Source organism: Diceros bicornis, chromosome 10, assembly GCF_020826845.1.
Source record: "Diceros bicornis minor isolate mBicDic1 chromosome 10, mDicBic1.mat.cur, whole genome shotgun sequence".
Taxonomy (NCBI): domain Eukaryota; kingdom Metazoa; phylum Chordata; class Mammalia; order Perissodactyla; family Rhinocerotidae; genus Diceros; species Diceros bicornis.
In genome coordinates, this window is record NC_080749.1 from 56,761,929 (window position 1) to 56,774,783 (window position 12,855).

Genomic DNA, 12,855 nt, shown 5'->3' on the forward strand with positions numbered 1-12,855 from the left:
GCCCGGGGAGAGCTGGCTGAAGAGGGAGGCCGATCCGCCCCCAGCGCGCGCGTGTCTCGGCGCCAGGAGCCGTCCTGGGGCGTGTTGGAGAGCGCTGATATAGATATAAGGACATTTCTCTCCATGGCGTCACGTGACATAATTACCACCAGAATCAATCAAGATGAATTGCACGTCAGCGCCCGGTGGGGATTTTTGCTTAGTTGATCCTGGCCCAAGCCTCTTGTGCAATCGATGGCTCAGGTTGGCGGCGCGGGGAGCGGCCCGGGGCTCGCCGGCGCGCACGCCGCGGAGCCATGAACGACTTTGACGAGTGCGGCCCGAGCGCAGCCAGCATGTACCTGCCCGGCTGCGCCTACTATGTGGCCCCGTCGGACTTCGCCAGCAAGCCGTCGTTCCTGTCGCAACCGTCGTCCTGCCAGATGACTTTTCCCTACTCTTCCAATCTGGCGCCGCACGTCCAACCCGTGCGCGAAGTGGCCTTCCGCGACTACGGCCTGGAGCGCGCCAAGTGGCCGTACCGAGGCGGCGGCGGCGGCGCAGGGGGCGGCGGCGGCGGGGGCGGCCCCGGCGGGGGCGGCAGTGGCGGCGCCGGGGGCTACGCTCCCTACTACGCGGCGGCGGCGGCCGCGGCGGCGGCGGCGGCGGCGGCCGAGGAGGCGGCCATGCAGCGCGAGCTGCTCCCGCCCGCGGGCCGCCGGCCGGACGTGCTCTTCAAGGCGCCCGAGCCAGTGTGCGCCGCGCCCGGGCCGCCGCACGGCCCCACGGGCGCCGCCTCCAACTTCTACAGCGCCGTGGGCCGCAACGGCATCCTGCCGCAGGGCTTCGACCAGTTCTACGAGGCTGCACCCGGGCCCCCATTCGCCGGGCCGCAGCCGCCTCCGCCGCCCGCGCCGCCGCAGCCCGAGGGCGCTGCCGACAAGAGTGACCCCAAGACGGGGGCCGGTGGTGGCAGGGGCAGTCCCTGCGCCAAGGCGACCCCGGGCTCAGAGCCCAAGGGGGCGGCAGAAGGCGGCGGCGGCGACAGCGAGGGGCCCCCGGGGGAGGCGGGGGCTGAGAAGAGCGGCGGCGCAGGTAGGCACCGGGCTCGGGGTGGGCGGCTGGGCCCGGGGGCCGCGGGCGCGGGGGGGGGGGGCGGGGCGGGGGCCTCCCTCTGCTTGCGCCGTTTTATGTGCTACTTTATAAGCGTTCGAAGGGGTTTATACATCCTATAAGATTTCCCGGGCCGTTGTAAAGCGTGTTTACGATAGGAAACCAATTTAGGTGGGCTTAAGGTAGACTTCGAGGAGGACATTAATCGCTGCAGAGAGCTTTTCCCAGTTTGGGGGGGAGGGTGGTCCTAGAGACCATGGAGGCAGGGAGAAGAGATTTCCAGTCAATTTGTGAGTGTGGACACTCGAGCCTCTTGCTTTTAAGGGATGGTAGGGGGTGGGGAGAGTTTCATCCTTAAACTGGACTTTATCCAAGCCGCTGGCTGACGCGCGCTGCTGGCTGGAGTCAGCAGATGCCCCAGCGTGCTCATGTTTCTCTCCCTTCGGGTTCCAGCTCAGAGCCAGCCTCGCCCCCTGCTTCCCCACCTCGGTGCCAGGCTGTGTGTGTGTATATGTGTGTGTGTGTGTGTGTGTGTGTGTGTGTGTGTGTCCGGGCGTGAGCACAGGTCCACGCCCGCACTCTCTCCTATGCCCGCCCATATTTCATCCCCCACGACGCAGGGAGGCCTTTCAGTGGCGGCAGGGGACGTCCCCAACGGACCGAGGCCTGGCCCTCGCACGGGCAGGGCGTATGGGCGGGGTGGGCAGGCGGCGGCCTCTCTCACCCCTCTGCCTCTTTGCCTTGCAGTGGCCCCCCAGCGGTCCCGGAAAAAGCGCTGTCCCTACACCAAGTACCAGATCCGCGAACTGGAACGCGAGTTTTTCTTTAACGTGTACATAAACAAAGAGAAAAGACTCCAACTCTCTCGGATGCTCAACCTCACTGACCGGCAAGTCAAAATCTGGTTCCAGAATCGCAGGATGAAAGAAAAGAAACTGAACAGAGACCGTCTGCAGTATTTCACTGGAAACCCCTTATTTTGAGAGCTCCAGAAAGCACCCCTCTCTCCCGACCCCCACTCACTCACCCTCCTCCCCACCAGCCTGCTCTCAGCAGGCCCAATGTCTTTGGGTTTAATGACGTCTCTTCTCTGTGGAACTCCACGATTCCTTCCCACGGTCAACTCCGGACCTCCCAGCGACCACTGCCGCCTGCGGACGAGGCCAGGGACTTGGCCGAACGGATCCTAATAAGGGGAAAATGGTAAATGCAAACGTCCCTTTACAATTTTACCGCCAATGTGCTGTTGTTCTCCCTCCCTCTCTCTGGGTCCCGTGGGGACGCTGTGGGATCTGTAGAGAGTTAGGCCGCCGGGCTGGAAGGCGCTTGTTTTTGTTCTGAGTTTAAGGGACCCTGTCTTTTCCCCTTGGTAATTGCAGATTATTTAAACTCCGGGAAATGTACCTTTGGTCTGTCTTATCAAGGCATGAGTCACTATCTTTTGTGTGAATAAATGGTTTCTAGTAAAATGGAGGTTACAGCTTCAATACACTGTATGAATTTTCCTCTTTGAAGAAGTTTAGTGTCTTAGTAGGATATTTTAGTGGCCAGAACCTTCTCCTCCATGCAACTGAAAATCAAGTGAAATGCTTTTTACTTTCGCTAAAATAAGAGTTGCTCCCTCCCACCTCCTCTAGGCTACACTGCTTTTTAAATCACTTAAGGGATGAATTTCTGAATTGAGGATGTGACCCAGCCATGTTGGTGCTGCCTTCTCCAGGCGATGAGGCTGGGGCAGCAGGAATCTAAGAAGCAAATCTCTTGCCCCACCCCCTCCAGTCTAGTGAACTTGGAATTTCTGAAAAGACAAAAATCATTTTTAAAAAACTGGTTAGAAAATCAAAATTTGCTCTGAACAAGGTGTCAAGGGGCCAGGGTCCCTTAAAAGAAGAAACCAACATTAGAGCCCTTCATTGGGAAAAAAAAAAATGTTTGCTAAAAGGAAGTTATCAGTGGTGGACAGGGCTTGAGGTCCTTGCTAATGTCACAGTGGGTCTGGAGCAGGGAAGGTAAGCCCCCCCATCCCTGGAATAGGGCGGTGGGGTGGGGGGGAGCTGCAGACCCACTTCTCACTGCATTTATCGCTTCACGTTAAAGAATGTGGTGGGGGCTGCACTGCACTTTGTGTTGCTGGGCCAGGCCAGGCTGTTTACAAAACCTTGAACTGTCTAGACAACACCATAAAAGCCAAAGTTCTAAACAGCTTAATTGGGTTATATTATACACCTTCTGGTGGGCCCAAAGGAGATTTCCGCAATGTGCAATAAACTGGAGGAGTGAGAAAAGCTTCTCTTTCTCTGAAAAGAGCAAAGTGAATCTTATGACTCTTAACCTCTCATCAGCCCAAAATCAAAATAAATTCATAAGATGTACAGTACTCCACGAATCTTCCAAGGAGGCATGCACTTCCAAATGCAAAAATTTTTTAATTGCCAAAGCTTTTTTGGGGAAGGAAAAACATAAGTGCATAAGTGTATGCCTTTGAACTTCCAAAATGTCAAGGTCATCACCTTTAACCTTTCTGAATAATTAGGCGCCTTAAGGTTCTTCTGTGATATTCAGCCGCCACCCACTCTCACACACACATGCTCACAGACATCCAGACCCCCACACACATTTATGACCACACAGAATCATATCGGGGCTCACCATAAATCTAAGCAAATTCCTAATTTCAGGATCAATAACCTTAATTTCCCTTCAAACATTTGTGTAATTCAATAGCAATTGACTTCTTTTTAAAATACTAGTTAGATTAAAATGTCTACCAGCATGCTTTTAATACAGCTAGGAAATGCTGGGGGCGGGTTTTTTTGGGGGGAGTGGTAGATAGCAGTCTCCTTTGCTCTAATGAAGAGCTGTGGTTTTAAAAGCAGGCATTTGAAAGATGGAAGTTCTATTCAGACTTACACATTCGTTATACTTGAAAAAAATTGTCATCCTGTCAAATTATTGCACTTTCTATGATATGGAACAAAAGAAGATATATTTATACTGTTTTCAAAAACGTCCCTCAACCTTTGGTGAAAGATACAATAGAAACAAAGCCTACAATTGAATAATTTCGTTAGGAAAGGGATTCCTTTGTTTGGAATTCTGGGCGTCCGTTAAAATGTCAGTGTCCTAGTAGTATGATCATTCAAGGAGCTTAAAACTGGTTTATTTCTTTCTCTCTCCATCTATCTTTTTTTTTTTCAAACTACGGCTAAATGTAGCAAGCTTGTATGTCCAGCACCTTAGGCAAGCCGAACCCAGAGATACCATTTCCAGTTTGCATGGCCTTGGAGAGCCACACGGGGGCGTGCTCACGTTCCAGAAGCCGCGTTTGGCGGAGAGGCCACGGTACCAATCTTTCCAATACTGGATTCTAATAGGCAATCTCAGCCGGTTAGAAACACGCAGCCGATAAGGTGTTTGTTTGCTGTTTGTTTGTTTTAAGCAGCCATGAGGCGTGGGAAGTTGTATAAAGATGGAGAAAAGAGAGCTACCCAGATTCCTGAAACAAGCGATCACCTAATCGTTGTCTCGTTAAAGATAAAGCTGTTGCAAAAATTCCTTGGTATAACTTGGTGGTGGCGAGGGGAGATTTTTAAAAGACAAATATGTGCATTTCAAAATGGGTCATGCCACTGCGAGTTAATTAAATTAGGGAAAATCAATTCTCTTGTTGGTTTGAGTGTGGAGAGTGGTAAAAGAGTAGGACCACCCTCTCCCCAAAACCGCGTCCGCCTTGCGCGTTCTCCGACCGCCTGGGATGATTAAAAGGCTTTTGTTTAAGACAGACCTGGGCGCTGGCAACTTAGCTGAGTGTAGTCTCAGAAAAAACGAGACGCGTCGGGACTGAGGGGCTTGTTCTGGCTGACGAAGTCCCCCCGCCCCAGGTCGTGCCTGGCGCCCGGGGCTACCAGTAGAGACCAGGAGGCGCAAGCGGAACTATGAGTTGGGGCGCCCGGGCCAGACTGGGCTGATGCGGCTTCGGGAAGCGGCTGGCTGTCAGAGAAACGTTTATACTCCAAGGCGTCGTGGAATGGTGAACGCATTGGAAGCAAACGGGCTTTGCATTTGACAGAACCCTGGCCACCCTTCCAAGCCGCTTCTGGTTTTGAGCGCTGAGTTTGATTTTTGCACTAGCTCCTGGAAGTAGTTTTCTCGCCGCGTGCCCTCCTCGCCCCCCCACCATTTTTGCAAAGCCCCTGACATTGGGGAGGGCGTGTGTCACCATCCGTGGTCCAAAAGGAAGGTTCCAAAAGGGAGGGTCCAGGACGTGGGCCGTTCTAAGGGAGGGTGGCTGTCCCTTCTTCACCGAAGTTCATTGTGAAGCTCACACAACCCCCGGAATTAGTGCCGGCCTCGTTGGCTCCTCTGTCTGTCTCCTCCCTCCAGGCCCTGGACCAAAGGCCCTGGGTCCACCCCTGAGAGCTGGCACCGGCTTCAGCGGAGGCTGGGGCGCCATGAGCCCCCCCCCCCCGCGAGGCGCCAGCCAGAGGCGTGGGTGTTCCCCGCGGGCACCCCCGGCTCCCGCCTGTCTGACCTCGGGTCCAGCTTAGCTATTGTGAAGCGACATTTCCCGGGGCCTAACCCGGGCCTCAGTCCACGTGGGGTAAGAACCCCCCCACCCCAAATGTCGTTGTGTTCCTCTTTAGGCGGCTCCAGCGGGGTCGCCTCTAGCCTTGTGGAGGAGAGGGGGGCCCTGGCCCTGGCGGTCTGCAGCTCCTTTCCTCCTGGCAGTGCCCAAGAGGGGCCTAAAAACGCCGGGGGATTGGACCAGGACTTCTGGGGGCTGAAGATCTGACCCCTCCTAATCGTTCAGGCTGTGTGGGGCTGGCAGAGTGTGGCCATGTATCTTCAGTCGCTGAGGTCTCAGATCCCGAAGTGGAGGGAAAATGCGCGAAGTAGGAGTCTTTTGTGTCTGTAACCAAAAGAGGCTCCGGGGCTTCTGCATGTCTCCATAGACCCCTCATGCGTTGGTGGTGGCTTCCCCAGCCTCCCCATTTGCCTTCTTGATTTTTTTTCCGCATTGGCTGAGAGATGCACAGTGCAACCCAGAGGGGCGCCCTGGGGAAGTAGCTTTTAAAATTTGTCCCCATCTACTCTGTCCCCAAAGAGTGGCATAGCCCTGAGGCCACTCAGGGCCCAAATACAGGGTGAACCTAGGAACCCCCAGGGCCGCTGCTCTTCTTCCCAGTGACAGGAGAGTGCAGATGCAAGCCACTTCTTGATTACAAATGCTAATTTCTTGCTAAAGTGACCCTTTTAATTTTTCTTTAGAAAGAACTGTGCCAGGGAGAAGGATGTCTTCGTACAAATATGGATATTCATTAATCTCCTTTATGGTGCAATATTGATTTATTATTAATGGTAACTGCTCCAACTGGTCTAAGGATGACCGAAAACAGCAGCTATGCAGCTACGTTAAATACTCGTAAGCAAAATAAAGGCTGGCCTAGAAAGTCACTGCCTTTCATTCCTTTTGCTTCATCTTAGCCTTAGGGTCTTAGGCGAACTTTCTATCCTCCCCAGCCCGGATCATTCTCTTGTATTATTTCTGGTTTGCTCAATTTTTATGATAAAATCTCTCTGAAATATTGGGAGTGTCTGGCCTCAAGGAGCTGGTCTGAAGGCAGAAATTTGAAAAAGAATAAAATAGAATTTTGTGATAATAGATTCAAAATTATATCTGAAATACGTGTTTTTTTTTTTTCCCCCTGTGAGTAGAGAAGATCTATTTAAACCCAAATCCAATGTGGTGGTGACTTTGAGCTCAAAGCCAACGGAGCTGAAACAGAAAGGCCCCCAAATTCAGAAGGCAGCTCCTGCCTGTCCTGGCTCACTGCAGACCTACCCACTCCTCGAGGAATCGCTGCTTTTTAGCCTGGATGTTTTCTTCATGTATAAATAAATAAAGATTATGAAAGGGAATTTGATGAGCATAAAATTCCCGATTAGATTAAACAGTCTTGCCTCTCGCGTGGATAGGGAGAATTGGACAACCGAGATCCCGGCAGCTCCCCTGGCCGAGATGTGAGGGGACAGCAGTGCTAGAGCACCAGGCTGGCGTCAGGGCGCCTGCCGCGAGCGTGTGCAGCGGGCACTCTGTCCAGCCTTGGGCACGCTTAGCCGTGGCTGGGATCATGATCTCTGCCGTGTGAAAAAGCAATTTTCGGGGTGCCGGTCAGTGCCTTAAACAAGTACCTTAAAGTACCTTTAAACAAGACCTTAGCAGACTAGAGTCCAAAGTTGGGTGTTTTTTTTCCTGCCTTCCTCACCTACCCGCCCCCCCCAGCTTAAAAACAGCCACCCCTGCAGAAAGGTAATGTTTAAACCACCAGCTTGGCCGGGCAACATCCTGCAGCCGGAGCAGTTAGAGGCGCCAGGCTTTTAACCTGACAATGATGTTGTATTTGAACAGCTGCGTAAAGGTTTAAAAGGTCTGTCTCATTGCCACCGTGGAGTTTTTAAAAGGGGTTATTGTTTGGGCGAGGGCACTGTGAGGGGACAGGCGAAGTGGTCCCAAGGCCGAAAATAATGTCCCATGCCCGTTTCCACCAGGCCAGGGGAGATTCCTTTTGGGGTGGGGGGACAAAGGGTTTGTTGGAGAAGGTTTTTGTGAAGGAGCAAGCTGGCTTCTAGGTCCCCCAGAACGCTGAGGCGCTTTAATGAGCATCGGGCTCCAAAGAAATGTTCTGCTGAGGCGGAAACCCAATTTGCCCACAAGTTCAGTCTCTGGGCCTGAAATCCAAGGCCAGCCCGTAACAGTGCGAGTGTGAGGAGAAGAAAACACGGATGCCTTCCCGGAGAGAGAACTGGTTCACGATCAGAGTTTCCGGGGCCCTTTTCCTCTCTTGGATGCAGGAAAGGGGATCCAGGAAGCCGGAGGACGGCTCCAGCATCCTGGCCGGCCCCTCATCCAGGGGAAGCCTTTGGAAATCAAGGTTAAAGCTCCCCGCTGCTGCCCCGAGGCCGGGGCTTCCAAAAGCCGCTCACCCGCCTGCAACCAGAGAACGAGGGAGGAAGTTGTTGGACAAGTTTCTCATAAAACTCTGAGTTTCCACGGTGGTGATGGTGGCTGTTCTTTAATGAGCCCGACCACAACCCCAGACCAAATCCTTTTTATAGAACTTTCCCTCACCAAAGGAAACAGAGGACTAAGATTCCTCCACCTCCTTTTTTCTCCCTCCCCTTACCCAAGCAAAATTATGTCAAATAATTTTAGGAATTGTCCAAAATTATAAAGCTCAACTTCTGACAAAAGTATAGCTTTTAATATTTGACGATTTGTGTTAAAACAAAAATTGACCTCTTGGTTAGTCGCGAAGGGGAAAAATCAATAGTATAATTTTCAATAATTCATAAAGCGAACGCCATTATGCTAAATCTTAACTATTAATCTTATCCTTTACAAAGTCTCGATTGATTTGTTAATAAAATATCTTCCCGTGTGTGGCAACAGCGGGTATAACTCTTTAAAAACCTTCAGAAGCAAGAAAATTACCAAGTAGCCCAAGAATGTAGATGAGAATTTTATTGATCGCCCTGATTCTTCTTAATATGTATTAATAAATTCCACAACCTTTTGTACCTTGCACTTGTCAGAAACCAATGCTTTTACAAAATCCATAAAAGGAAAACATTTTTCTTTGCAGAAGAACCAAATGACACCTTTGCATCCCTCTCTCTCCTGCCTGGCCCAGTCAGTTTTCTAAAACTTCTGGAGTCTGAGGGCGAGAGTTTTCCCCTCTCCTTGAAAAATTCTTTTCTTTCTCTCTTCCTTCCTTCCTTTTTGCCCCCTATTATCAGGGTGTGTGGGGGAGGAAAACCTCGGTTTAGTTCTCCGGCTGGGAACCCGAGGGACGCTTTCGCGGATAGTGAACTGCTGGCGAGGGATTGTCTCTGGGCTCAAAGCTCCCAGCGGCCCGGCCCGCAGAGGTCGGGGTGTGGTTCCTCGGAGAGCCGAAAGCTCGGGTAGTCCACCGGGGCGCGGAGGGGCCGGGAGCCGGGGCGGGCGGGCGGGCCGAGGGAGAGGACAGCGCCGTAGCCGGGCCGGTCCTCGGAGCTCCGGGGTCGGCCAGCTGCACGGCCTCTCGGCCCTCCCCTCGCGGCCCTTTTCGCCTCCGCTCCCCAGGATACCTTAACCGCGTCTATGCGCGAGAGATCTTTCTTGTGGACCCCTGAGGTGGGATGTCTCAGATCCCGAGGAATCCGACTCACCTTCCCAGGCTGCCCAGGACAAAACTAACCAGCCTGGGCCCCCACCCCCTTCCCGGGCCCCGGCCCTCTCGGGCGCGTTCTGCCTGGGTGTGTGCGGGAGAATGCTTCTGTGTGCTGGCACCACGGCTTTCCGGCTTCCCTCCCAGCGCGTGTCCTCCCGGAGGCCCTTCTGGCCGAGCCTTTCCTTCCAAAGGCCGGAGTGGGGGACGCGAGTGGGGCGGGCGGGCCGAGCAAGCCCCGGGGAGGCTGGCGGGTGGCTGAGAGTGCTGGTTCGGTTGTCTCCAGCGCGCACTATCGCGGGCGCATAGTAGATGTCGCTGTTGTCCGTGCTTACGCGGCCGGCCGGCCGGGCTCTGGAGCACGTGACCTGCGAGGAGGCTGCGGCTCAAGGCCATTTTCAAATCTCATTGGCTTGGTTGTCATGTGGTCGGCAGAGGCATCCACAATTACACGGGGAATGTTTTCCTAGAGATGTCAGCCTACAAAGGACACAATCTCTCTTCTTCAAATTCCTCCCCAAAATGTCCTTTCCCAACAGCTCTCCTGCTGCTAATACTTTTTTAGTAGATTCCTTGATCAGTGCCTGCAGGAGTGACAGTTTTTATTCGAGCAGCGCCAGCATGTACATGCCACCACCTAGCGCAGACATGGGGACCTATGGAATGCAAACCTGTGGACTGCTCCCGTCTCTGGCCAAAAGAGAAGTGAACCACCAAAATATGGGTATGAATGTGCATCCTTATATACCTCAAGTAGACAGTTGGACAGACCCGAACAGATCTTGTCGAATAGAGCAACCTGTTACACAGCAAGTCCCTACTTGCTCCTTCACCACCAACATTAAGGAAGAATCCAATTGCTGCATGTATTCTGATAAGCGCAACAAACTCATTTCTGCTGAGGTCCCTTCGTACCAGAGGCTGGTCCCTGAGTCCTGTCCCGTTGAGAACCCCGAGGTTCCTGTCCCTGGATATTTTAGACTGAGTCAGACCTACGCCACCGGGAAAACCCAAGAGTACAATAACAGCCCCGAAGGCAGCTCCACAGTCATGCTCCAGCTCAACCCTCGCGGCGCGGCCAAGCCGCAGCTCTCGGCCGCCCAGCTGCAGATGGAAAAGAAGATGAACGAGCCCTCGAGCGGCCAGGAGTCCACCAAAGTCTCCCAGGTGGAGAGCCCCGAGGCCAAGGGTGGCCTTCCGGAAGAGAGGAGCTGCCTGGCTGAGGTCTCCGTGTCCAGTCCCGAAGTACAGGAGAAGGAAAGCAAAGGTCGGTATGAGCAGAGTTGCCACCCCAGCGGGGCGCGCAGCCTGGGAACCCGGCAGAGAGGGAGCACGCCTGGGTGCCCAGCGCCGAGCCTGGGCAGCCGAGGCGGGCCGACTGGCAGGTGCTGCTTCTCCTGGCTTTTAGAGGGACGGTCTCAGTCCCGAGAAGGTTCCTGCTTCTCCCCTGCTGCCCTGGCCCTCCTGGCTAGTCCTGGCCCCATGCTGATGGCGCCGGGGCAGAGGAAGGGCTTGCCGGGTTTATTTTTCCTGAGCTAGACCTGAAATGCAACAAAAGAGCACAAATGAGACCTGCGGCTGGTAAACACGGCCCCAGAACCTCCTTTCTCCCGCTCAGATTTGCAGTCCCAGCTTTGCCTTTCATCCAATGATGATTTTAAGGTGGTCCAAGGCAACGTGTTTGTGTTCAAGTGTATGCACCCCGCATCGTACGAGCTTGGGGGTGGCAAGGGGAAGGAGGTGGCTGGGCCGGTTGGCGCTTGGGCCGGGGAACAGGGCTCCCTGCCTCTGCGGGGATAGGTAACCTTGGCTTTGTCTGGGGAAAGTGCCACAAGCTCTGCAGTCCGTTTGCAAAGGGGGCAAAGGCTGAACTGGGGAGAATGGAATCTGCATGGCCCACCGGCAGGGCCAGCCTTAGGGCTGGGCGAGGGCAGAGAGCTGGGGACTCTGGCTTTTTCAGAAGGAACTCTGCCCCTGAGCCTCTCCCCTAGTGCCCAGAGGTGGGCCACAGTAAGGAGCTACATTTCTGGGGGAATGCTTTTGTGTGAGGGCAAGAAGACATGAGAATTCAGGAAATTCTGGGGGATACAACAATGCCCAGGCAGGGTGGAGAAGGTGTACTTGGTTCCTCGGTTGTCTTTCTAAAGAAAACGGGCACCTATAGACCTGGTTGTGGGGCTCCCTGCCTGCCTAGGAGAAGTGAGGAAGAAGTGGCAGACTTGGGGACCCGAGGCAGCAGTGGGGTTGGTAGGCTTGTCCAGGCTTGCTTCTTCCACTCCAGCCCTGTTCTGAGCTGACCACTTAGAATGTTGCTGGGGAGATCCTGAAAGTTCACTGTTGTACTAATGTTTTGTGCAGGTCAGAAAGTTGAGAGAGAGAACCCTGACACGAGGGCAAGAGTACCCGCCCATTATGTCATTTTGGGCATTTAAACTAATCTGGCATCAATTACAAATCCCTTCCAGGGCCCACCTCATGTGAGCAATGTTTAATACCAGCATTTCTCAAAGCAGCCTGGCTGCCAGTGGGGTCATGGCCAAGGGTACATTTGAACAGAATGAGAGAAAAAAAAAATTCTTGATTTTTTTTCTTCTTCTCCCTTTAATTTTGTTAGAGGAAATCAAGTCTGATACTCCAACCAGCAATTGGCTCACTGCAAAGAGTGGCAGAAAGAAGAGGTGCCCTTACACTAAGCACCAAACGCTGGAATTAGAAAAAGAGTTCTTGTTCAATATGTACCTCACCCGCGAGCGCCGCCTAGAGATCAGTAAGAGCGTTAACCTCACCGACAGGCAGGTCAAGATTTGGTTTCAAAACCGCCGAATGAAACTCAAGAAGATGAGCCGAGAGAACCGAATCCGAGAACTGACCGCCAACCTCACCTTCTCTTAGGTCCGAGGCCCGCCGGAGGCCGAGATCGGAGAGGGGGCACCGCGTTCCAGGGCCGAGTGCTGGAGGACTGGGAAGGCGGAAACAAAACCTTCATTGCTCTTTGTTTTTTGTTTTGTTTTGTTTTGTTTCCTGCTAGAATGTGACTTTGGGGTCATTCTGTTCGTGCTGCAAGTGATCTGTAATCCCTATGAGTATATATATATATTAAAAATCTAGCACGTGTAATTTATTATTTTTTCATCGTAATGCAGGGTAACTATTACTGCGCATTTTCATTTGAGTCTTAACTTATTGGAACAGTAGAGCATCCATCAGTCCATTCACCCATCCAGCAATGTGACTTTTTCATGTTTTTCCTAACACAAAAGGTCTGTGTGTGTGGTTAGTCCATGAGCTCATGGCGTTTTGAATACATCCAGTACTTAAAAGTACTTAAATTACATATATATTTAAAAAAGATTAAGAAAACCCACAAGCTTTGGGGGGAGGGGGACTAAAAAAGCACATTACAATGTATCTTTTCGCAAATGAATTTAGCAATTGTCCTTGGTGAGATGGAATATTGATGACTTATGCCTTGTAGCCTTTCCCTTGTGGTGCATCTGTGGTTTGGTAGAAGTACAACAGCAACCTGTCCTTTCTGTGCATGTTCTGGTCGCATGTA

The 12,855-nt window shown here is 52.7% G+C and overlaps 2 protein-coding genes across 2 annotated transcripts; both read left to right on the forward strand.

The window, feature by feature from the left end:
* Positions 1 to 296: 296 nt before the first annotated feature.
* HOXD11 (homeobox D11) lies at positions 297 to 2,075 on the forward strand. Its single transcript, XM_058548637.1, has 2 exons — positions 297 to 1,074; positions 1,840 to 2,075. The coding sequence occupies exons 1-2, from the start codon at positions 297 to 299 to the stop codon at positions 2,073 to 2,075; spliced, it is 1,014 nt and encodes a 337-aa protein (XP_058404620.1).
* Positions 2,076 to 9,787: 7,712 nt separating this feature from the next.
* Positions 9,788 to 12,371, forward strand: HOXD10 (homeobox D10). The gene is made up of 2 exons (XM_058548638.1): positions 9,788 to 10,566; positions 11,914 to 12,371. The coding sequence occupies exons 1-2, from the start codon at positions 9,822 to 9,824 to the stop codon at positions 12,189 to 12,191; spliced, it is 1,023 nt and encodes a 340-aa protein (XP_058404621.1). The 5' UTR covers positions 9,788 to 9,821; the 3' UTR covers positions 12,192 to 12,371.
* Positions 12,372 to 12,855: the final 484 nt, after the last annotated feature.

Bases quoted from the DNA above. Each gene is read 5' to 3' on its own strand.
- HOXD10 (XM_058548638.1), top strand. From the start codon at position 9,822: ATGTCCTTTCCCAACAGCTCTCCTGCTGCTAATACTTTTTTAGTAGAT. The intron at 10,567-11,913 runs GTCGGTATGAGC...TAATTTTGTTAG, and splicing joins ACAGGAGAAGGAAAGCAAAG to AGGAAATCAAGTCTGATACT.
- HOXD11 (XM_058548637.1), top strand. From the start codon at position 297: ATGAACGACTTTGACGAGTGCGGCCCGAGCGCAGCCAGCATGTACCTG. The intron at 1,075-1,839 runs GTAGGCACCGGG...TTTGCCTTGCAG, and splicing joins TGAGAAGAGCGGCGGCGCAG to TGGCCCCCCAGCGGTCCCGG.